This window comes from Lissotriton vulgaris, unplaced genomic scaffold (assembly GCF_964263255.1).
Source record: "Lissotriton vulgaris unplaced genomic scaffold, aLisVul1.2 SCAFFOLD_936, whole genome shotgun sequence".
Classification (NCBI taxonomy): domain Eukaryota; kingdom Metazoa; phylum Chordata; class Amphibia; order Caudata; family Salamandridae; genus Lissotriton; species Lissotriton vulgaris.
Window position 1 is genome coordinate 324,772 of NW_028251257.1, and position 25,614 is coordinate 350,385.

The following is a 25,614-nucleotide window of genomic DNA, read 5'->3' on the forward strand; positions in this document are numbered from 1 at the left end:
TTCGGCGGGACCTGGTGAGTGTAGCGGCCTCGCTGCTTCCCCTCCCCCCAGCCCCGCTTCAACAGGCTTGGCGGAGCGGCCCAGCCGAGATCTCCCCACCTGCGCCTGCCTCCGAAGCGAGCCCCGAAGCGGAGTGGTGGGAGCCGGCAGACGGCTCTGGACCGGGGGAGGCCCGGAAGAGGGCTCCGGAGGCCTTGCGGATCGCTGCCTCGTAATCCCTGGCCCTAGGAGCTTGGCAGGCTCGGGCTCCGTGCACAGCAGGAGGGGGTAGGAGGAACTGAGGAGGGGCCGCGACGGAGGGGACTTCTGGACTTTGGGCTCGCGCCTACCCCCCGCCGACCTGAGGAGCTGCTCCGGGCACCGGAGGAGAGTGGCTGTGCACCGTGACCGGAGAGTGGGCGCCGCAGAGGGGGACCAGCACCTAAAAGGGGCCCTAGCAACAGCGCTATCTCTTCCCCACTACGTCCCTGCAGTGACCAGGAGGTTGGGGAGGCCCTGCTGGGGTGCAGCTCCCTGAGACCCGAGCGCCTGGGGGGACCCCTGGAGGGGCCTCGATGCCCCCTGCTTGCGCCACACCTGTGCACCTGCAGTGCTGGTCCGTCGCAGAGGTGACCCTTCCTTGGGGGCTCAGCTGGAGAGCACAGCAGTTCGGTGAAGTGGGAAGCGTGCGCTGCACGCCGACGACTGGCCGCGGCAGGGCCGGACATATGCCTGGCCCGTAAGCCCGGAGGGCTCCATGACCATGGAACGCTAGCAGTGGAATTGGCTACGCAACCCCCGGAGGCAGAGTACCAGCGGCAGACACCTGGAATACGGATTGGGGCCTGACCTTTGGAGAGCCCAGGGCCACAGGGGGTTCAGTGCAGACACTGCTTTACCGGCACTGGTGCAGAGGAGACCTTGTGATTACCGGAGAGGGGACTGCTGCCCTACCCGGGGGTGTCGCGATGTCTTCCACGCTGCACAAAGGGAAGCCTGGGAAAGATGGCGCAGCAAAGAATTCTCAACAACCGCCGTCCCCCGGACTCAGCGTATCGCCCAAGAAATCGGACGATGAGGCCCCTGCAACCAAGGCCTTTATGACGGAACTCTTTGCCTCCATTAAGGAGGACATCTCTGAACTCCGCGCCCAACTGGCATCGGACCTCCGTGAAGTGCGGAGAGACGTGGACGGCATCGGAGAGAGGGTGGCCACATTGGAGGGCCACGACTTAAGCATAGCAAACGATGTCCACCAGCTACAGCAAGATATCATTAGGCTCACAGAGCAGAACTTTGACCTCCAGTCCCATACGGAGGATCTGGAGAACCGTTCCCGCCGGAACAACATCCGCATTCGGGCGGTGCCATGGGACGGAGAAGCAGGTGACCTGCGGGTTATGTCCAAGCTCTTTTCTTACAGGTTCTGGGCGACGATGATGTTCAGGACATCAGAATGGACAGAGTACATAGGGTCGATCTCCCTAGAAGCGGTGGGGGGCCGCCCCCGTACATCCTAGTCTGTGCACACGATTTCCAGCTGAAGGAGCGTATTTTACGGAAGGCACAGACCATCCCTTCATTGCAATTCAGAGAGCATCATCCACAGCTGTACCAGGATTTAGCGGCGTTGACCCTCCAGAAGAGGCGGGAGTTCCGCCTGGTGACCACCTTCCTCCGGGAACGCAACATTTCCTACTCGTGGGGTCATCCCTTCCGCATTATCTTTCGATGGGAAAACAGACTTGCGCAGATTCGATCTCTTCAGGTGGCGAAGGATCTGTTGGGTCTGGATGATGTGACTCCCTCACAGGAGGCTGGCAGCTCGCCGCCGCGCAGGCGTTCTTCCTCATGGCTGAGAGTGGGCCCGGTCATGCATCTTGGGCGGCCTGATCGTACGGCTAGCCTACAAGAGAGAGGGAATGCAGTGGCTTCGGTGGCCTCGGCGACTTTGGCATCTTCCCAGCAGAGCTCCGGTGCCGCTTGATCTTTGAGCCGCAAGCTTGTTGGTGCCGGAGGGGCACGTGACACCAGGTACAGTGGGTTTCATTGTACTTTTGGAGAAGACACCCCGTACCGTGGCCTATGGGAACCCACCATGGGTGCCCCATCCCCAGCCCAGGAGGAACTCTACGAACTGTTCTCCGATGGGACTGCTAAGTACACTGTTTTGGTTTTGGTTGGGGTTTTGGGGGGGGAGGGAGAGACTTGGGGGCCAATTGAGGAGGGGGGCTGTTGGGGACCGGGTTGGGGTTGGGCAGGGAGGTGGTGGCGTCCGGAATGAATGTGTAGTATGCTTGTTTCCCTCTGCAGGTGAGACACTTGGGATTTTGCGTATCAGGCCTCTGGGCGGGACTACTTATTGGATTGGAGTTGTACTCATGTCTGGTCTGCTGGGTTCTGGGGGGTCTGGAATGGGCAATGGGAAGCTGGAAACAGATGGGGTCCGGAGGGATATCTGGCTGCCTTTGGCGGGGTGGGAGAGTGGGCATAGTTTCGGGGCGAGTACACAGAGATGGTTGCTAATAGTTCTCCATGCCGCTTAGTATCGGAACATGGAACGTAAAGGGCCTCAACTCCCCCCAGAAACGCCAGAAACTTTGGAAATATATATCTGACCACCACTTAGATATTGTGGGGCTCCAAGAGACTCACCTGGCACGTAAAGATGAGCTGCGACTAAGACACAAACATTTCTCACTCATCTATAGGTCATCTGCATCTACCAAACATAGAGGGGTGGCACTTCTATTCCGAGCGTCCCTGCACTTCCAACCTTTGGGGATCAGTTGTGACAAGGAGGGACGTTGGTTGATGGTCAAGGGGGCACTTTAAAGCCAGAGTTTGTACGTTTGTGGTGGTGTATGTTCCCAACTCTGGGCAGAATGCTTTTCTTCGTGATTTGTTGGATAGGGCGGGGGACTTTGTGGAGGGGCACATGGTTTTAATGGGGGATTTCAACATGGTTTGGGACAAGGATTTGGATAGCTCCCAGCCCAGAGAGCGGACGCTGGGGTTTTCTCTACGGAAACGCAGCGTATGATAGGTGAGCTTGGATTGATTGATACTTGGCGATTCCTGCATTCACAAGCGCGAGACTATACCTTCTTTTACCATGTTAATCAAACCTATTCCCGTTTGGATCATATTTTTGTGAGCCAGGCCTTCAGGGGAGATGTCCGTGATTCTGCTGTCTTCCCGCTCTCCGTGTCAGATCATAGCTTGCTGGTTCTCGGGCTCCACTGGTCGGCGGGGGTGACGGTGTGAGGAAATGGTACTTCCCGCCAGCGCTTGTCCGGGATGATACCTCATGTAAGGAACTGCGTAAAGCTATAGGGGAGTTTTTGGCCCTCAACCCGGTTGCGGACACTTCACTTTTCAATACGTGGGATGCGTGTAAGGCATCTCTGCGGGGCACATGCCTGGGCCTCAATGCTAACCTCAATAGGTTAAGGAGGAAGGAACGGGAAGACCTGGAGGCAGAACTAGCAATCTTAGAACAGGCACATAAAACAAACCCGTCTAGGTTGACTCTTAGACCTCTGACGGCCGTGCGGGGTAAACTGAAGGCCCACTACAACAACCGTGCAGAGTTTACTCTCCTGCGGCTTAGGCGTGTCTCCTATTCACAGGGGAATAAGGTGGGCAGGCACTTAGCCCGTCAGCTCTGGGACAAGAGGGAGAGAGATTACATTGGTGGAATTCTGGACCCAACTGGTTCGCTACAACATAGGGATGTGGATAAGGCGGGTATTTTTGGCCGCTTTTACGAGGCTCTCTATGAGATTGACTCCCTGGATCAGGCAGCGCAGGACCGTTTCCTGGCGGATCTCCCCATCCCACAAGTGTCTAAGGAGTGGAACGAACTCTTGGCCGCCCCCTTCTCTAGATCTGAGGTGTTGGACGCCATTAGAGATCTGAAGCTCCACAAGGTGCCGGGTCCTGACGGCTACACTGCCCTGTTTAACAAGACCTTGGCGGCAGAGTTATGCGATTTTTTGGTGTCCCTTTTCAACGAAATGGCGGTCACTGGGAAAACCACGGGCACCATGTCCGAGGCCGTGATCACCATGATTCCCAAACCGGAGAAAGACCTTTCCAAATGTTCATCGTACCGCCCGATAGCACTTCTCAATGTGGATGCGAAATTGTATTCCACTATCAAAGCACGCAGGCTCCAAGATTTGATGCCGGCCATCATTCCCCCGGATCAATCCGGGTTTATTAAAGGCCGTCAGACGCATGACAACTTGAGGAGGGTCATACATCTGATAGAGAAGGCCACCCGGTTCCGTGTCCCGGCGGTACTGGTGGGGTTGGACGCAGAAAAAGCCTTTGACCGGGTTGACTGGAGGTTCATGTTCCGCACCTTGGAGGCCTTCGGCTTCTCGCACCAGTTCATCACAATGATCCGGGCGAACTACAGCAGCCCTAGCTCTAGAGTGGTGATTAATGGACATCGATCCGCCAGCTTCTCGCACTCCCGGGGTACAAGGCAGGGTTGCCCACTTTCCCCTCTCCTCTTTGCTTTGAGCATCGAACCTTTGGCCCTTGCGGTGCGCGAACGGGAGCAGATAAAGGGACTCCCCTTTTCGGGTGAACAACACAAAATCTCCCTTTTTGCGGATGACGTGTTGCTGTCGGTAGGGGAGCCGGCCCATTCCTTACCACATATTCAAACTCTGCTGTCCGACTATGAGACAGTGGCCGGATTTAAGGTTAATTTTGATAAGTCGTACATCTTGAACCTGACCCTCACTCCAGCAGAAATGGAGCGACTGCGCCCGCTCACGCCCTTGGCGTGGGCGCCTGACTCCTTATTATATCTGGGAGTTCATCTGACCCCTTCTATAAGCTCCCTATTCACAGCAAATTTCCCACCGCTGTTGGCGGCTGTGCGCAGGGAACTAGACCGGTGGAAACCGAAATATATTTCGTGGCTTGGTAGGATCCATACCATCAAGATGGTCCTCCTTCCTAGGTTTCTGTATCTCTTTCAGGCCCTCCCCATCCCCATGGAGCTGGACTTCTTCCGGCGCCTTAAGACTTTACTGCTGAAATACATCTGGCAGGGAGGCCGGGCGCGCTTATCCTTCGCAGCTCTGCGGCGCCCGCGGGAGGAGGGAGGAGTGGGTCTTCCTGACATGCACCTGTACTACAAAGCTGCTCAACTGCGGGTATTAGTGGAATGGTCGCAGCAGCTTTCTGAGAAACACTGGCTGCATATGGATAGGAGTGTGGCCGGGAGATCGATCTGGGTCCTTGCCTGGAAGCCCAAGGTGGACAGGCCTAAGAACGCCTACATCAGCACGCCCACTAGCACCGTCTTGAAAGTGTGGGATACGGTCACGGGAGATGAACGATGGACAACATTTCCCTCCCCCTTCACTCCCTTACATTTCAATCCGGCCTTTCCGCCAGCAGTGCGGGAGGGTCCCTTCCGACTATGGCGAGAGGGAGGGTGTAGGGCCCTTACGCACTTATTCCACGGAACGGAACCCCTTACATTCCATAACTGCATGAGTGGCTATGGTCTCCCGCCTTCGGAACGCTTCCGTCATGCTCAGCTGATCCACTGGGCGACCTCGACGGGACTGAGAGATACGGCTATCAGACCACTCTCGCTATTTGAGGCCTTTATTCTCCGGTCTTCCACGATGAAAGGGACGATTTCCTTTCTGTATAAACTCTTACTGACTACTGTGGTCTCCCCACGTCCCCACTACATGGACCACTGGGAAACCCTACTGGGCCGAGACATAGCCAGGGACGAATGGAAGGGTCTTTGGCGGGATATTGTAGCTCACAACCACTCGGTGGACCTGCGAGAGGCCCATCTTAAAACCATGCTCGATTGGTACCTTTACCCGTCAAAACTGCATCGCATATTCCCGGCTTCTTCGGACCGGTGTTGGAGGAGCTGGGACTGTTGGGAGACTTCCGCCACATTTGGTGGGACTGCCCGGTCATCCGGCCGTTTTGGGCCGAAATCTTGTCCCATATCAAGGATATATTAGGATACCCAATCCCGGATTCTTTGTCCTATGTCATCCTGGGCCTTCGAGATCCGATGTTGGAACACCAAAAAAAGGTGGATAAACATATTCTATGGCTCTGCCTTGGAGCGGCTAAACTTACGCTAGCCGCAGCCTGGAAGAAATCATCGGCCCCAGCTCTGTCACTGTGGCACGCGAGACTGTGAAGATTATTGAGCATGGAGAGAATGGCGGACATCTTCTTGGGCAACTTTAAGAACTTTATGTTTCGGTGGGGCCCCTTGGTACGCTTTCTGTCGAGGGGCTTGCCCTCAGCGGTATGCCCGTCTGCCCGCTTGCCCTGCGTGCCCTTCACCTTTTCCAGATTTAACTTGATTGCATGATTGAGGGAATGAGTTTGAAAGTATGTGTAGGCGCCACCACTGGGGCAGGGGGGTAAGGGGGGCTGGGTGGGGGGAAGTTGGGGGGGTTGTTCATTACTTGTTGCGCCACCGCATAGCTAATGGAGGCTTTTGATTGCCCGGGGGCTTTCGCAACATTCCAACTATATGGGAGTGACCACCCCTTTGGGGAGGACTGCCGTTGTGCCAAGAAGCGGCTGACTTTGATTTCCTTGCTACCGACTGGCAAGCACTGTCCTTAAGAGTTGCCAAGACTGATGTCATTGTTATCCTAAGTGTCTCTTTGTAAGCTTCTTACTGGTCCCTTTATTGGGAGATGCTGCGGTTCTGCCGCTTGTTTTCCTTCTATATTTTTCTCTCTTCCTTTCTCACTTTATGTTTGAACTGCAATAAATAAAAACTTTTACAAAAAAAAGGTTAAGAGCAGCTGACCTAAGCAGTGCTTAAACCACCTTCCAAGGATGGCTTGGATTGGAATAGAGATTCTCAAGGGCACACACTTCTTCCATAAAGGCCATCCCAATTGGCCTTAACCTTTTCCTGATTGGTCCCACCTTACCAAAGCCTGAGATATGAACTTGGGTACCACCATGGCCCTCCAGGCTTATAAAAGCATAGGTGAGGACAAGCCCTACTGCTTACTATTACAGGTAATAAGACCAGACATGAAGGCTTTAATGAACCGTACTTTAGTTTGATATTATATGGACATTTTAAGCCATTCATTGTTCATGGTGACTCAATCAAATTGTAATTATACACATAAAATAAATATTTTTGCTGCTGGAACCAAAAAAAACACAATAGCCCCCTTTTTTAGGTCGGTCATCTGCAACAACCTTTTGATTTTACTAAAATGATATGTATACTACATTTATAAGGGTTTTCAGCCAACCATTTACATTCATTGGTCTGTTTAGTGTGTCATTCAGATATTTCTTGGGAAAAAGGCCTAAAGATGGGTGATTTGAGAGGATTCTGGCGCTCACTAAACGTTCCCACAATATATTTAATTTGCTCCTATCTTGGTTGAGGTGCTCTAAAAAGGTGGGGAGATTCACCCAAATCCCCCAAATTTTTGATCCAAGATCAGAGGGCAAAACATTCTAGCCTCAAGCACACGCCACAATATATGTCAGAGGTAAAAAACGTATATTCATCCACAACAGTGATATCCTGATGATCATTTTATTTTTCGCCCTACTACTTCATTTTTAGCCTAGTACCAACACGTGTTTTGTCGCTGAGGGGCATATCCCATGACTTCTTCAGGGCGTTTCGGCTAATATAGTATAAATCCTGGCTTTACTCATTAGTACCGGTTGTTCTTCCATGCCGGATAAAATCAATAAATCGTCCACAGGCGCCACCACTTTTCCTCTTATGTTTAATCCTTCTTATGAGTCTCACGAAATTTGTACTTTTGAAATTATACACTGAACTATCTGTCCTTCACCGCTCTGATCTCTTTCGCAAGACTCATAAGGATTAAAAAGAAGAGAAAAGTGGTGATGTCTGTCGATGATTTATGGATTTTATCCAGGACGGAAGTACAACCGAGACTAAGGAGTAATACCAGGATTTACACTATATTGGGCAGACAGCCCTGAGGAAGTCATGGGGTACGCACCACAGTAACATAACAAGTGTTGGTTCTAAGGCTAAAAACGAAGAAGAGGCCAGATTGTTCTTCTGTCCACTACATCTCATGGTTCAGCATCTTCAGCCATTTGATAAATGCTCTGTGAGCGACCGCATTTTACCCTTTCAAGTGGAGCACATCCTAAGGCAAAGTGATTTCCATCAGTGCCAGTAAATGCAATGTCAATGAGCTCTTTTAGAGACCAAAAAAATAGTATTGCTTTTAGCCAGAATTCTTTGTTTCTTAGATTGACGAGGGCCTGCCAGATTCCCCAACAATAACGTTTTGCAAAAAGCAAGACAAAACAAGACAAGCATTGGCAAAGACAAAAAACTGCCACCCAACACTAGACCAATTGGCTTTTCTAATAATTGTTTCCATGGTACATCGCACACCCTTTTTTTACATTCCCCTTTCAGGTGATGACCAGGAGGATAATGAATAGTTCTGGACTAGTTCTGAGAAAGAAGGGCCATATATAAGAGGCCCTGCAACACTTTTGCGCCGCAGTTGCATCACTTTTTTGTGATGCACGGGTGGCGTAAAAAATGCCCCATGTTGCGCCCTATTTACAAACCGATGCATCTAAGCAGAGGTAGAGTTGAATAACTTTTGCGACACACTCCTGCAATGCGTCATTACTGCGCCTACAGATACGTCAGAAATACTGTTGTATCTGTAACTCCTTGCGACCTGGAGCCCCGTATATTAAATATGGCATAATTATTGTGTCGCAAGGAGGGCACAGTGAAAACTGTTGCATCGCTGTTTTCATGCAGCAATGCAACAGTTTTCATAAATGAGGCTCAAAGTGTTTTGCTTAACTAAGCGCAACTACAGTAAACCCAGATATAATAACATTAAACTGCTCATTTTCACACCCATGTTTCAATAAATATGTATCATTCACATGTCTGAAGGTCAAGGGCTCAGTGCACTATGTTCCTGTAACTGAGAATGTGAAAAAGTCCTAAAGTGACATATCCTATATTTCGATAAGTGCTTTAAATGATACGTTTTAGCATGTTTTCTTTTACCCTAGTGCGGATGTGCACTGCACCCCAGCCTTCTTCACTTGAGCTCATGGAGGAGGAATCTGGCACAGATTTACAGCCATGACGCAGGCACGGATTCATCTTTTTTCTCTTCTGGGAAGGGTTATACTTGGGAATGGGCCTTTCTGCCACCTCAGTCCTATCCGCCACTGGGGTTCCACCCTGCGAAAGGAGGCCCCAAATGGTCAGTCAGGCACTTACATACACACAGTCTACATACTGATTATTTACGAAGCACATACACAATTTTGAATCTATGAATTACTGCAGGAAATGTTCAATACTGTGCTGGACGATTCCCCGCCTGTGCAGAATCGGCTGCTCGAGCTACTTCTGCTTCAGAGATAACTAGGCGTGGATGAAATTTAAATTACGCCAGAGTAATCAGCATCATTCTGGGCTTTTCACATTGTGGGGAAGATTTACAAGCCCTTTGCGCCACGTTTGCGTCATTTTTAACATGGGGGAAAATGACGCAAAAGTGGCGCAGGGGGCTTGTAAATAAGCCCCTATGTGTGTTACGTGATCATGTGATTGATTGTACCCATTTTAAAGGAAATTAATGTTTTCGACGATGTCGCGCCGCCTTTTTAGAACTCCAGAAATTAGATGTTATTTTTATTGTAGCTTCCATTTCGGAATATTTTAGTAATGTTTTTAGATTACGTAAATCAATTTGCACTTGAATTCAATGTACGTTTTATTTAAATCTACTGCATATTGTACCCATATTTGCATTGCCAATAACCTTGTGGTTTTAATTGTTTCTTTTAATAATAATGATGATGTAGTATTATGAATTGTTTTTATGTACTTTTATGGCTATTACTTTTTTAACCGAATAAAGTCAAATTTAATTGAATTGATCATGTAATTACAAGGCATTCACTGTAACAAGATACCACAAACGTGCAATTCGCGCTCAGAAATGTTAGTGAACACACAGGAAAAGCAGAACACAAGCAGCTTTTTTTCACATGATTTTATTGCAATGCATCCTTGCACCATAAATTGTGCTAAAATTTAGCACAAAATAATGCATTTGCATTTCACATAGTTCCTGTTGGAAGCCGGAGTCAAGTCCTACAGTTCCACATCATTTTGCCATCATTTTGCGCAATAAGCACAAAAAAATTAAATTAAGAAAGTTTACTACTTCCCCTAGAGATACTATGGATGAGACATTCTGCTGGAGGATTATCCATTGATGAAAGAACACCCAACAGAAAATGTGACACTTTCGGCAAGCATTACAGGATTTTCTATTACCACCCAACTCTAAATGAATGCTTTGGTGATATTAATAATCATCTCAAAGACATCCATTCTTCTAAACTGCATAGGGTTAAATAAAGCTTTGCCCCTAACTTGTTATCTGCATGTTATACATGCATCTTTTGAGGAAGCACTCAGACCAACGAACTATGGGCCATATTATCAAGAAAGGGCGTTACATTATCGCCGCTTTTATCGGCAGGAAACTGCCGCTAAAGCGGCGATAATGGGCTTGATAATATGGCCTTGTAAATTCCCATAGAAGCCCAGGTTAACAACAGAACCTGGGATTCTATGGGAATTCACAAGGGCATATTATCAAGATCATTATCGCCGCTTTAGCAGCAGTTTCCTGATGATAAAAGCGTCAATAATGTATTTCTAGATAAAATGGCCCTATGAGAGCAGAATATGAGCCATCTGAAAGCTAACCATGCACATTTAGTACCAGAGTGCACAAAGATGGGGTGTTTCTGAGGCAGACTACTGCTTCGGAAAGGCTGCTAGGACTGGGGCATAGTTTAGCATTCATACACCTGACATGTAGGGCATTGCAGCATCAGTCTCACGAGGAGCAATGCCCAATGATGAACCTTGACCTCCTAGGGGTGTGTGAGGGCAATAAGAAATAATCTATAGGATTCTCTTTTGTTCTTTTATTTTTTAGATTTGTCCTTCTCTTTAATTCCCTCCTACAACTTGTTAGGAACAGTACCTTTTTAGTTGACATACCTGTATAGAGCTCCATCACTGTGCACTGAGACAGAAATCACATAGGCTTTTCTATTACCACTGAAGTAATGGACTGAATTAGTGCCTTTGTTGCCGGTGCTCAGCACCAGGACTTATTTCTTAACACTGGCCCATAATTATGACAGTCCACTGCAGTGGAAGCGGCATGGGGTGGTGCAAACTGCAGTGGGTTCTTGAGAAATATTTTAAACCCTGGCACTTTTGGGGTTTAAAAGTGAACCATGCAACCCGACCAACTCGGCTGTTTCAGGAAAACGATAATACAAGCAATTAAATAATATCAGAAGAACATGCCTGAATATACAATTTCCCCCTCCACCACACCCCACATTGATTATCCTTTGTACAAATGTCATGGAAGCCACATGGGTCATTTAGCCCCGGTCCCTGCCTTGGCCACTCCCTCTCTCAGAAGGTTTGGATTTCATCTTCGAGCTGGCAGCTCATGTGACAAACTGGTGGAAGATCTACTATCCAGTAATCCGCCCACCTCTTCATATTTGCTTTTTTTAGGGCAACCTCTTGCCTTGTAGACTACTATTTATATATCCGTACATTCCCCACTTCCACGTAGCCAGTGTTGGGGCGTCTCAGCCTTCCACTCTTTGGCTATATCTCGTTTGGCAAGGATCAACCCCAGATACAGAAAGAACAATTTATATCCATTCCCACCTAGGTCATCAGTGAGGTGTAAGAGGGCTATTCTTAGGTCTCTCGGGATCTGCCAAGATAGAACCACGCTCACGCATACAAACACTTCCCGGCAGATTTTATCCAAAGCACAACAGCTCTACACCGTGTGGAGGGATGTGCCCACCTCCATGCAACACTGGATACAGGATAGGGAGGCAATCACCCCCAAGTGTCACAGCAGAAGAAGGGGAAAATATACTGTTTGTAGATATTTAAACTGAATCAACCGGAGCCTAGCCACAACAACAGCCTTCTGCGGCATGGCCAGGACATACGTCCATTCATTGTTCTCCAACCCCCTCAAAGTCCACCTCCCAAGCCACACGAAGGGCGCAAAAAGGGTCTAGTTGGTTGGAGATGAGTGTTTGATAGATTTGTCCTACTTTGTGGTCTCCCAAATATCCCAGAAGAATTTTGCCTGCCCTCTAGTGGATTACTGAGGAAGTGTAGTCAGTGTGGCAATGTACGGGAACAATGCATGGCGGAGCTGGAGATATCTGTGGAATTGTCTGTGAGGGACCTAATACTTCGTTTGCAAGGTTTGGTAGTATTTGAGGACTGTACCCTGCATGATTTCTCCTAGGGTAGATATCCCAATGAGGTCAGATTTTCTGAACCCCACTAGGGTGGCCACCTGCAGATGCATGTTCCCTGCCATAGTGGCGTCTGTTATGTCAGCTTGCCCCCACCATTTCAATCATTTAAGATAAGAACGCCAAAGGGTCAGTACTAACTGCATTGCATGGGGAAGGCTGCTCATCCGGCCTCCATCATACAAATACGCAGCCAGTGAGGAGTCCTCCATCAACCACCTAACCAGTGGCGGTGTTGCCCTGAGTGTCATAACACCAATCTTTTATGATGGTAAGCTGTGCTGCTATGCAATAGGATTCGATGTCCGCAGCAGCGATACCACCACAGTAGGTGGACTGAAAGCACTTGTTAAGTGCAATGTGTGGGGTGCCCCCTGTCCATAGGAAGGATGTGAGGATGGTATTGAATTTACTGAACCAATGTCGAAGGATGGGGTATGGAAAATTCTGCAATTGGAAGAGGAATTTGGGTAGGGACACCATTTCAAAGATGGTTAATTACCCGATCAAGGACACAGGGAGTACTAACCAGACTTTCAATCTTTGCTAAGGGGGTCACCAGAGGCCCCACATTAAGCCGCTTTTTCATCCAGGGATACAAAGACACTTAAGTATTTAATGCTATTGATGGCAATTCTCAAGCCCGAAGCCCACTCAAGTCTCTGGGGGTCCACGCCCAGTGCAAACACAGTGGATTTTAAGGTATTAATGTAGAGGCCAGAGGTCTCACCGAATATATCTGCATGATCTGCAGTATACAGGGTCCCATGGAGTCGAGAGCCATAAGGAAAAAGAGGACTTCATCAGCATATAACGCCATCCTGTCTGACAGCCTTTCACCCCACTTAAAAGCCTGCAACTGGACATCTATTCTCACCCACAGGGCCAATGGCTCCATGGCCAGAGCTAACGACTGGGGGGACAGCCTTGCCACGTGCCCGCTGTTTAGGAAAAGACTTTGACATGGCTCCAGCCACCTGCACCGATGGCTTTAAGTCTGTAAATAATAATTGGATGTAAGCAATGTATCGTGCACCAAAGTTGAGGTACTGGAGGAGCAGGAATAAATATTCCCAGCCCAAGTAATTGTGTGGGGCATTAATCCTGTCTGATCTGGATGGACCAGGTCTGGAATGTGATGTATCCGGGAAACAATATTTACAACACGGGCGGAACCACGCATTCTAATACCCCGCAAGTGTTACCATACTTGCCTTTACCATGCATATGCCTTTGCCACGTGCGCCGTAAAGGCAGTCAGTGCTCTAGATTCAGAGTGGATGGACAGGCAGATTGAACTGAGCAACAGGAAGGATCAGGACAGGACGTATCAGGACGCAGCATGGTAAGTAGGGCTGGGGTTCCGGTTTTGGGGCTCATGCCGGGGGTGGGTTCACTTTTAGGGTTGGGGCCGGTTTAAGGCTCAGGGCAGGGGGCTGACGTCCGGTCGTTTTTAGGGCTGTGGGCTGGATTTTAGGGCTCATGGAGGTGGCTGGGTTTTAGGACTTAGGGCAGAGGGCTTAGGCAGTCTCTAGGACTGCGGACCGGTTTCAGGGCTCAGGGCAGGGGCCTGGGGTAGTTTTTAGGGCTGAGGCTGGGTTTTAAAGCTCAGGGCTGGTGTCTGAGGTATAATCTTAAACATGCATATGCCTTTACCAATCATGCCTTTACAATGAAATTTGCAGTAGTAGCAAAGACTGTGTTGTTAAGGCATGTGATATCCTCTCATGCATGGTTCCATCATACAACCGCAGTATCAACCCATTTGACAAAGCTTTGGCCAATTTTTTGACCTCGGAATTGAGTCGTGGCATGGAATGGTAGGAGGAAGGGTCATTTACTGGCGGGCTCGGCTTAGGAAAAATCTAATTTTATGCATGACGCCAATGTGGTGGCATTAGGGCGATGGCTATTGCATACACGACTGACTCTTGCATGTGCATATAAAGTTTGGACATGTATGTTGTGAAAAACTTGTAAGGGAACCTGTTGGGCTTGGGGGTCTGCAGCAGCAAGTGAGAGATCGTCCCTGGTGAGATTAGCGTCCTACTGCCAAAGGGCTGTGTGGGAGAGGACCCAAAGTGTCAGGGCGCATACAAAGTCTTCTTATGTATCTCATTCAGGATCTTCTGCTCTGCATAGATCTTCCCAAGATATGAGGCAAAACAATTGGCAAACTCGCTGGAGTTGGTGAGTAGTACCCCAGACCCGTCCATGTTCAAGGGGACTAGAGGAGAGTGGGGGAAGCCGTGGCACAGTCTATAGAGCATTTGACTCGATTTGTGGCACCATTGGTAGGTGCGGCTCTTAGAGACCTGCCATGCCTTCCATGCCAGCCGTGCTTCGCCGATCAGAGGTTGGTGGTATTGTTGCTGTGTCAATGTAAGCTGTCTGCGAGCGGCTTGGCCATCTTGTTGGTGGTCTAGTACACCTAGTTCTGTGATCCCACTCTTGAGGTCTGTCAGCTCTTGCCACCTGAGCTGTTGCTCTCCAGCACAGTAACTAATGTGGGCCCTCTGCAACATGGGTTTTGTGCCTCCCATAGGTTCTGGGGGGATGTCTGGGATTCTGTATTATGTGTAAAGTAAGCATCAATGGAGCACTTCATATGCTGGCGCTATTCAGACCTCTGGAGGTACCAAGGCGCCAGCCGCCAGCAGAATCTCAGGTGCAGACAGTATACCAGAAACTCTAGGACCAATGGAGAGTGATCAGCGAGACCCCTGTGCATAACTGTAATATCTGATACTCTATGGAGGTGGGAGTGTGGGAGCAAGAAGTAATCGAGTTCAGAATATGAGCCATGGGCCACAGAAAAGAATGTGTAACCCGATACTGAGTCGTTATGTGCTCCGTAGACATCCGTCAGGCCTAGAGCCAATACGTAGGAGGATAAGTGTGTTGCACTTGTCTCCTGGGGCTCCCCCTGAGTACACCATCTATCCGTGGCCGCGGCTACTGCTTCATTCTAGTCACTCCCCAGGACTGTGAGTCATCAGGTAGTTCACCCCACAACCCCATCATGAGTTCTATGAAGCATTGACGGGGGGGTGTAAAAGATTATCAGTGTGAGAGGTTCTCCAAATAATGTACCTGTAACAGCTGTATAGCGGTCATGACAATTGGACCATGTGTTATTGTGTTGAAAGGGAATTATCTGTTGGATCAGCACGCCTGTGCCTCTGGAACTCCTCATGAACCCTGAGGGGTATATCTTGGTGTTTCCCCAATGGGTTAGGCATAAGACTTGATCCCGACCTGGTGGGTTTTTTGTAAAAGAAGGAGGTTGGCCCCTACCCGCTTAGTCTATTGTAAAACTGCTCCTCTCTTGATCCTATCAAGTACGGCATTGACATTTCAGGATACCACCCGGAGGCTGTCAACCCAGCCAGGCCGACTAGGGGTACTCATGTCTGGGGCTTATGGTGGTGTATGTCAGTGGGATGCGCAGAGGAAGCGGCATTGGGCAAGCATGAGAACAAGAAACTAAACAAAAACAACACAGTAAACTCAGTGTCCACAGTTTTGTGTCTGCAGCGAAAACCAATTCCCCGACCTTCCCATACATCAAAAACAGGAAGTATCTTTCGTGGGGTAGACCGCAGCCAGATCCCAACAGAGGACCCCATTCAGTCAACCCCAATGGACCCACACAATGCAATATTAACTAGCAGTTTGGGAGAGTGAGCTCTCCCATGTAGGTTGTTCTGTCACATGTATTGACACAACCTACTGGGTCCGCGAGAAGCACCTCCAATATATGCCTGGCGGCCTTCATGAGTTTGGAGAGGTCTGCTTCCTGTGCCTGAGGGTCCGCCCCGTGACCAGGTCAGTAAAGCGGGAGCTGTTGTGGCATTTCACTGGGGTCCTACAGGTTGATCCGCTGACTGTTCTGCGAGGTGTCCGAGTTAGCCCATGGAGGGGTATGAGGTTTAACATGAACCTTCTTATCGGTCCACATGAAGACCTCCTCAGGTGAATCAAAAACAGTGTCTGCGATTGGTACAGCACTTTAAGTTTTGAGAGATCTAGTAGCATATATCTGATGTTTTGGTCATAGAGGCGTGTTTTGACGGCTTGGAAAGACTGGTGCTTCTGTTGAACCAACTGGGTGTAATCTGGGAAAATCAGTATAGAATGTGATTGGAACAATAATTTGTCTTGGGGCCAAGGATATTGTCTCTGTCCATGTAAGTCAAAATTTTCGCGATGACTGGTGGAAGTCTGGCTCCTGGGAGAGGACCTACACTAGGGATCAATTGGCTTTCTCGATAACATAGCAGGTAGAGAGAGTCCCTGATGGCAGTAGGTCACAGAGCCACTGGTTGAGAAAGTGTTACATGGTGGAGCCCTAACACACCTCTAGGAACCCGACAATGCGCAAGTTGTTGCGGCGTGCCCTTCCTTATGCATCTTCTACATGCACCGCTAATTTCCTGGACATGGAGATGAGTTTGGCCACAGATTGTGAAAGGGCAGTGACCGATTCATCCACCCTAGCCTCTGTTTTTGTACTCCGCACCACGGCACTCCTAAGGTTTTGGTGGAGCAGTGTAACCCCCGAGCCTACGCTCCTATCTTGGTGTCCAGGGCATCACAGGATTGCCCGATGGCCACCACGAGGGCGGCGCTGTCTGGAATCATGGGTTTGTGGCTATCAGCCCCCGAATGTGTCGAATGTCCCCCGGGCTGAGCATATTTATCTAGTCTACTCTGTTTGGTGCGAGCCGGCGCTTTGTCTGTCGTCATATTGTGCAGCTGAGGTTAGATGTCACCGTCTCAAGGATTCATCTGGGGCTCTCACTGACCTGCTCCAACCATGTGGGATGGCACGTGCAGTCAGGAAATCAGTCTATAATTGGTGAGGGAGAACAGTGGATAATAATTTGGGGAGCCCACACCGCCACAAACCTGCACCGAATCCTGGTTCGGCCATCTTCACTACAGGCATGGCTTCCCCCTTTGTTGCCTTTAAAGGGATAACATGCAGCCAGATTTGAGTTGCCACAGGGGGAGCTGTAACCGCCTCTGAACAGCCACCGCCAAAGGTCTCACTGTCCACCTGCCTGGATGGTGTAAGGTTAAGTTATGCTCTTGGAAACTGAGCTGCTACCGCCCCCTGCAGCAGCTCAACTAGGAGGCATGTGTTTAGAGGCAGGGCCCCCTTTGTACAGCTTCACCAACCAGCCCCAACCAACCCCAACGTTGCCACCTCTGTGCCAACCCCAGTGTTGCAGAGGGCCCACCACACTGGTGTATGACAGTGGAGGATGATGCAGCTAGGCTCACAAACATACCTGGGCCAGGCCAATGTCTTCAACTGGGGGTGCTGCACCTGGCCCCAGTGCACACGCAGGTGATCAGGGGGTCTCACAGTGTCTACGTAGCACCTGCCACTAGCCATGATGTCTCCACTCACCTTAGGGGCTGGCAATCACCTTTACCTGATCTCGCCTCCTCCGCCGCTTTCGCCGTGGCCACAAATTGCTTGCAGACAGGATCTCCAGGGGACTTTCTGCTGAGTACGCACCCTGGGCCTCTCGTGTCGGCCACAGGTAAAGTCGGCCACCATCAGCCAGCGACCGCCACAACCCACGCAGGCCATTGCCAGCATCCCACAATCGCCGGGAGTCAGGCCTCCAGAATGGAGCCCCCGGCACCGTGCACATCCCCACAGCCTTGATACACTTTCCGTTGGCACCCCCTGACGGGGTGTGTAAGTCGTATTTTCAGCGGTTGATGGGTGACAGCGCTGACCTATACTAAAGTGCTGCTGCCGTATTTGGTGGTTAGGAAATGCCTCCCGCACGTATTTTTTCTTTTTTTACAAATGAAGCACTGCTGCTGTAATTATACTAGTTCAAATACTTGATGCACCACTTTAAACTGAAGCTGGGATGTCTGTCACTGCTACACCGACATTGCCTTTGCTAGCATTGCTTTGTAACAATCTCTTAAGAGATAAAAATAATGCATATATTTTTGTCCTACAGTGAGACACACATTATTCTTTTCGTGGGTCAAATTTTATTCCGTTCATGTCACTGGTTTGGCATCACTTAAGGTCATAGTTTAGAGTTAGTGTTAACAAAAAACCTTTAATTTGAGGAAGAAGTGGTATTACCTCCCCTGGAGAGGTCACCACCAGTGGAGAATGCTTCGTAAGAATTATGTCTGCTTTTCTATCCCCAGAGTTTAACCCCTTCCCTGCGGGGGTAATTCCCCCACAGTGCGGGAAGGGGGCGGGGGGGTGAGCGCAGCGCCACGGTGCTCGTGACGAGACCAGGCCGTCATGAGTCAAGGTGGAGCTGTGCTCATGACGGCCTGGTCTTGTCAGGACCCCACTCACTGATTAATTCGCCCATGCGGGGAATTAACCGCGTGTGGGTGGAGCAGCGCCGTTATGACGAGACCAGGTCATCATGAGCACAGCTCCACCGTGACTCATGACGAGCTGGTTTTCGTCACGAGCACTGAAGAGGTTAAGATGAGCCAATGGTTTTCAGTGCTAACTCCGGCACTTAATTGTCAACACGCTTGTGACAGTCTGCCACATGGCGGCGCTGTCTGTCTAATTTAGAAATGAAGACTACAACAGTTAGTTTAATATAGGTGCCGCTACTCAGTGTTATCTTGCCGCTTCAACCCTGCTACTGACCACGAGGATTCTGAGGGTTTCTGCTGTCACCTTTCACGGCCCCCGCTTCGCGGGGGCCATTCACGGAACTGTGGGGCAGAGGATCTTGACATGGAGGGACTGTGAGGCCCAGCAGGCATAGCGCCACACACCTGCTGCCTCTTCCCTCATTGGACACGCCCCCCTCCTGGGAGGTCCTTATAATCTTATCAATTTTCCGCAACGCGGGATGCGCGCGGACGGCGCCGGGCTAAGGGTGGGCCGTCTGTGGCCGTACGGGGCTGGAAGAGGCTGAGCAGGGCCACCCCTTTGGGTTTTTGGTTTTAAGATATTAATTCTATACTGTTTGTCAACTTTGTATAGGAAATATACCAAATTTTTTAGATCCACCAAAGGACCTGGGTGCTTCTGTTATAATGGCTTTACGTTCAGGGAAAAATAGATTGGTAGCTATAAAAACAAACGCTGGGTTAGTCACGGGTACTCTGGATGACTTTTTCACAAGGACTACGAGAATTATAGAGAAATAAATAGCCCTTGCAGAAAAGCGTTTATCATTAGATATCTTGACGGGTAAGCGATCTTCCTTAGGTGTATTGGGGCTGCTGTACTCTGGCTGAATGTAATGAGTTGGCCCCTTTGGTAATTACTAGCCCGATCCCATGAATATCAGAGGCAGGGTTAGAAGGTTCTCCTACAGGCAATGCACCAAGTCTAATTGCACTTAGTCCACCTCCTACTGAACTAAGCTGTAGGACTTCAACACCTAACTTACCTATTACCCCCTCTCATACTTCCCAACCACAGCAAGTATTAGATCAGGGATTGGATGATGGGAATGTAGTGAGTTTAGTAACTCCCAAACCGGCGAAAAAGAAGAGAGGGGGAGGACAAAGAAAGAGCGGGGACGTCAGGAAAAAGAGGACAAAGAGACAACCTAAAATGCAAACTCCTCGGGTTCCTCTAGAGCCGGCAGTTGAGATTGTAAACCAAAACGGTGTTTTAGATGACAAAATCCTCTCCCAGACTCAAGAGACTCCCAGCGATGACATTCTTGCCAAAATGGAAACATTAATAAGGTCATTAATAGTGCCTGTGATTAATCGAACAAAGGTAATTATAGAAAAACTGGATAGGCTAGAGGAAATTGCTAAAGAGAACACGTCAAAAATTGACTTAGTGAATAAAAGCAGGAATAAGAAGGAGGTTAGAGTTGATTCTGTTACACAATCAGCAATTGCTACCCAAGCAGTAACTTCTGTAATTACTGCAGAACAGAATGCTTCACCGGCCTTAGAGGTTAATGATGTGGCACAGCAGAAAACTTTAGCACCCTAAGTAACGAGGATGGCACCCTTGAAAAAGGCTCCCATCCCAAAGCAAGGGCCAACTCAGCCTTTTAGCGCCGCACCACAGGGCAGACAACTGATTAAAAAGAAGCCCTATGTGTAAATCTCCCCCCAGAATAAATCCCTTTCACAGTTATTTTAACAGGGGTACCAGAACTTAGTCCAGACTCCAAGGAATCTGATAGGGAATTAAAAAACAAAGTTATCTTCTGGCTTAGTAGGAACAGAAGATTACCCTCGGGTTCCAACGCAGAGATTTTAGGCGTAAGGAGGGTGTCGTGGTTGGGACATAGCACTAAGGATCTCGAGGGTGACTGTGTAATTGCTATCCTCAGAGACCCTTGGGCTGTTGAATATATCTGCAGGAAGCCACAGTTTGGCCTTTTAGGTGATATACAATCAATTGGTCTACATTATTTTATCCCCATTCAAATATTGATTTCCCATCTATCCCAAAGAACCCTACTTGGGGTAGACCATTCGGGATAAATAGGCCTGGTGAGGTTCCTCAATTTGCACATTTCCCACATTTTTTGTCCATAAAAAATAGGTTTGAACCACTTATGGGTCTGGAGGGAGTAGACTGACTCCCAAATGATTGTACTTTTAATGGGGGGATGGTTGAATATGTGGAAAACGTTATTTTATCTAGTTTGACCAAGAAAAGACAGGATGAAGTAGTGGGTCCTTGGGTAAAGATGGTTAGCAATATAACCTGAACCCTTGATGAGCCAAATGTTAACACTATGGCTGCTAAGGCAATTCCCCTCCTGTGCTGGAAATTGCCATTTTGCTGGTGTCATGACGAGCTCAGCTCGTCACGAGCACAGCTCCAGGCTACCTCATGACGAGCTGAGCTCGTCATGAGCATGGAAGGGGTTAAACCGGTAGCCCACAGTGGAGATGAGGATGATGTTGCTCAAGTGAATATGGAACCTGCGGGTAAAGAAAATCTCAACTCTGTTTTAAATCAGCCGAGTAGAGAAAACCCCAATAATATTAGAAGTATAAACTCCCCTTATGCTGATGTAGCAAGTAATGTTATAGAAACAATAGTGGGTGAGAGTGATATAGTCCAGCTTAATGGAAGAGTACGACGGGGCAAAGAGGGTAACCTGGCTGAGGACAGCTACTTTCGTTTGATTTCCTGGAATATAGCTGGCCTCTGGCGGAGGCTAGAGGATCCAGCGTGGTTAAAATTCATTGAATCCTTTGACATTGTCTGCCTCCAGGAGACATGGAGTATAGTGGATCATAGCCTGGATGGTTACCAAATGTTTAATGTTCTTGCTGAGCCTTCACAAGCAGGGAGAGCTAAAGGTGGGCTTGTTATAGCTATCTCTGTAAAGTATAATCTAACACATGTGGTTGGATTGGTGGAATCTCCTTGGTACCAATTACTTATGATCAAGGACTTATTTCCAGTACCCCTCCTTCTAATAAATTGGTATTACAATATATTTGATTCCCATGCAACCTCAGTTATTGAAAAAGTAGAGGAGGAAATTGTTAAGGTTTCAAACAGGGTTTTCCCTCTTTTTATTATATGGTTAGGTGATTTTAATTGTGTGTTGTGTAAATTTAGTGGGTCTAGAGTATGTGGATTGGTGGACTCAAGTGACCAGCCTCTGGCTAATTTTACCCATTCGAAACAGGGGGATGCTTTGAATAGTATTGTTATGAATAATGATTTATGTATCCTGGATATGCCTAGCTTTTCCGGCCCACTGGGTATACCCACTTTTCAGGGTACAGGGGGTCGAGTGAGTACAATTGATTTTGCTATGGTATCCATGGGTTTTGCCCATCTTGTAAAGGATTTTAAGATTGAGGCGAATCCCACCAGTGACCACAACCCCCTAATCGTGAGTTTTAACCCTGTCTTTGAGAAAACCCAGACCGCGGAACAACCGATAAAATATAGTCAAAATCAGGGGGTCACCTTAAGGTGGGACAAGGTAGATGTGAGGCAATTGGAGACGGATATCTTCAAGAAAAATAAGCCAGGGATAGAAATCTGTTTGACGGCTATGTCCGATCCAGACTTTATAATCAAGAATTTTGAATCCCTCCTAGGAAATGTGGCATTACACCTTGTAAAAACAGTGGGAGGGAGGCAAGATAGGGGACCTAAATGGTTTGACGCAGAATGCTCTGCTGCTCAAACAAGTTTAACAAAGGCTTTACGCCAACTACCGCATGATAGAGACCTGGTTAGATCGGCCAGGAAAAGGTATAGAGACGCAATTAGTAGACGGAAAACTGAGTTAAGGACTAAGGCTTGGTAAGATCTGGAGAAAGCGGCTGAATTGAGGGATACTAGGCTTTTTTGGGAGGTAATAAACCGACCATTTTTAAAATCTGAAGAAAAGGGTACCATGCAAGTGCACATACCAGCAGACTCCTGGGTAGCTCAATATAGTAAAATCTTTAACCCAAATGAGGTATTGCTAACTACTACTGTGGGAGTTGGTGACTTCAAAATGGAGTCAGCCAAACTATTTAGTGCCTCATTAACCCTTTCAGAGGTAAAGATTGCCTTGAGTAAGGGTACTGCATTAAAGGCCCCAGGGCCAGATGCAGTACCCTTGGATCTCTTTAAACATAACTCAGAGGTCTGGTCACCACTCCTATTAAATGTATTCAAGGCAATAGTGGTGGGGTTTATTCCAACTTCCTGGAAAGAGGCTGTAGTGGTACCTATTTTTAAAAAGGGTGACAAGTCTGACCCGTGCTGCTACAGGCCGATATCACTAATAGATGCGTCCTGCAAACTAATGGGCAGAGTCATATTGGCACGCCTCGAAACATGGGCGGAGTCAGTAGGCATTATTGTGGATTCCCAATATGGGTTCAGAAGAGGTAAAGGAACCACCGAGCAGTGTCTCAATTTGGCACTAATTATGGGCAAGTACATGGGGCCAAGCATAGTTCCATCCACTTGGCATTTGCATGTACAGTGCTTTTGACACTGTATGCAGGGGTAAGCTGTGGCAGATGATGGAGTCCATGGGGTTTGAGGAACCATTGGTCACCTTACTTCGTAGACTCCATGCTGCCACAACAGTGAGAATTAGATATGGCCCTGGTGGGGAGAAGACTAAACCTATATTATCCACTGAGGGTGTCCGTCAGGGATGCATCTTAGCTCCCTTTTTATTTTTGGTTTATACCAATGGATTAGAAAGCTTTTTGTTGGAATCTGGTGCTGACTTTCCACAGGCTAATGGTAAAAGGATACCAATGTTGTCATATGCAGACGACACAGTTTTAATGATCCTCACTGCCAATAGCATGCAGATTTGTCTGAATGCTTTTGATATATTTATGGAAAGCTTGGATCTTAGGGTCAATTTCACTAAATCTTTTGCCATGACTTGCGGCCCGAAAGGTGTAAAAACCCACAGGTATATGGTGAAAGACTCAATTATTGTGAAAGTTGACAACTTTAATTACCTGGGTAACCTATTTAACAAGAAACTGAATTGGGACCCTCTGATATAAGTTTGAGTCCAAAAGGTTACACAATCAATTGAAGCCCTTTTTCGTTTTGCCAGCAAACTAGGTCAAAGGCCAATAGCAGAACTAATATCCCTATATTAAGCCAAGTGTGTCTCTGTTGCAACTTTCGGGGCTGGAGTCTGGGGGTCACAAAATAGTGAAAAGTTACAGGTTATGGAGAACAAATTTATAAAACGTCTCCTATCTGTCCTATCTGGTACTTCGAACAGTTTCTGTCATGGGGAGGTGGGTATGGAGTTTGTAAGTGACATTATACATGTGTTTTCCCTATTGCTATGGTCTAAAGTTTGGCAATCTGAAGAACTGAAATTGACAAAGGAAATTTTAAAAGACTGCCTTAAACTTGACCATTGTATGGAGATTCCATGGCTCCTATATGTTAGGGATACCTTTTAAAAAATTGGGTTAGGTAATATATTTGAAAACCCTGACATGATTGGCAAGGATTCTAAGTTAACTTTTAAAAATGCCTATTGTTTTAATTTGGGTACCTTGAGGAATAGTGAGCATGCACTGTATCTGAGGGGTAATTTGCAGCGGCCTTTTTATTTATCCTATATCATCCATACGCAATGGCATTTTTATTTGACAAGGTTTCGCCTTAGTACATTACACTTCCTTTGTGCTTTTCCAAAGCAAGGGGGTGGTGTGAGAGTTTACACCCTTGCCCCTGTAATGATAGGGTTTCGTAAAGTACTTTGCACCTTATCCTTTTTTGTGCTGTGTATAAGGTCCCAAGAAATACATTCATTAGACCTGTTTTATTATCTCTTGGATCACGCTACTACAAAGAGGGCTATGAACATTTATTGTCCTTGTCAACTCCAATGATATGTAATGCTGTACTTAGATTTATTAGATCGGCCCTAGCTATTAGAAATCGATACTGAAAGAAGTTATTGGTGGACATTTTTATAAATGTTTCTCCTGTTGGCCTGTTCATGAAATGTATTTAGCACTTTATGTCCTGTCCTTATATATGACCAAGGTCTATTTTTTCTTTAATGCATTGTAAAGGCTAATATGTAAATATGTATTGTGGACTTTTATGACAAATTATGTATTTTTTATATTGGTGTATACTTTTATGACTCCTCTTTGGAATCGAAATAAAGGTATTTGAATGAATGAATATAGATCAAAAATAACTATTACCTGCCAACTAAATAATTCTTATGGATTTGGGGGCCTCGAATACACTGAAATGTCACACTTATAGGAGTGTGATGGTTAGTAGTTGTGTTGGTACTAATATTGGCAGCATTGGCAGGGGCAATGTGTGGTGCAAGCTGTAGCGGTCTCTTGCTGAGAGAACTGGCACTTATTTTTTACAAATTAAGCAGTCTATTGTCCATCCCTACAGAACAAGTAATTAGCAGACTGGTCCTCCACTGACTGATAATCATGCAAAATAGAATTCAGTACCTTCCCAACAAATCAGAAGATTTTCTGTTACTGTACAAATCTGTTACTCTAAATCAGGCAATTACTTTACAAACTCTGAGAAAAGACCAACTGCTCATGCCAAGGTACCAAGGAGGTGAGCAGGGGTTATCAGGGCAAAGGTGGCGTGTTGTAGCCTTTATCGTAATTTAAATATGTGTTGCCATAAATGCTTTCATATGTTTCTCACTGAATGGCTCCAGCCAGTGCAAAAAAGAGAATATGACTGGTCATGGAGGGAAGTGTCCGTTTTTAAATATGTGACCCTCTTTAGAG

General features: G+C 47.8%; 1 protein-coding gene across 9 annotated transcripts in view; it reads right to left on the bottom strand.

Moving 5' to 3' along the window:
* LOC147662964 (uncharacterized) overlaps positions 1-25,614 on the bottom strand; it is a 299,084-nt gene that overhangs the window by 1,165 nt on the left and 272,305 nt on the right. For 5 of the 9 annotated variants that reach the window (XM_086950752.1, XM_086950753.1, XM_086950751.1 and 2 more), the window contains one exon: positions 9,056-9,235. The exons of the other annotated variants lie outside the window; for them this stretch is intronic. In XM_086950752.1, the coding sequence (XP_086806878.1) occupies positions 9,056-9,235 (180 nt within the window). The remainder of the gene's footprint in view (positions 1-9,055; positions 9,236-25,614) is intronic. 9 annotated transcript variants of the gene reach the window in all.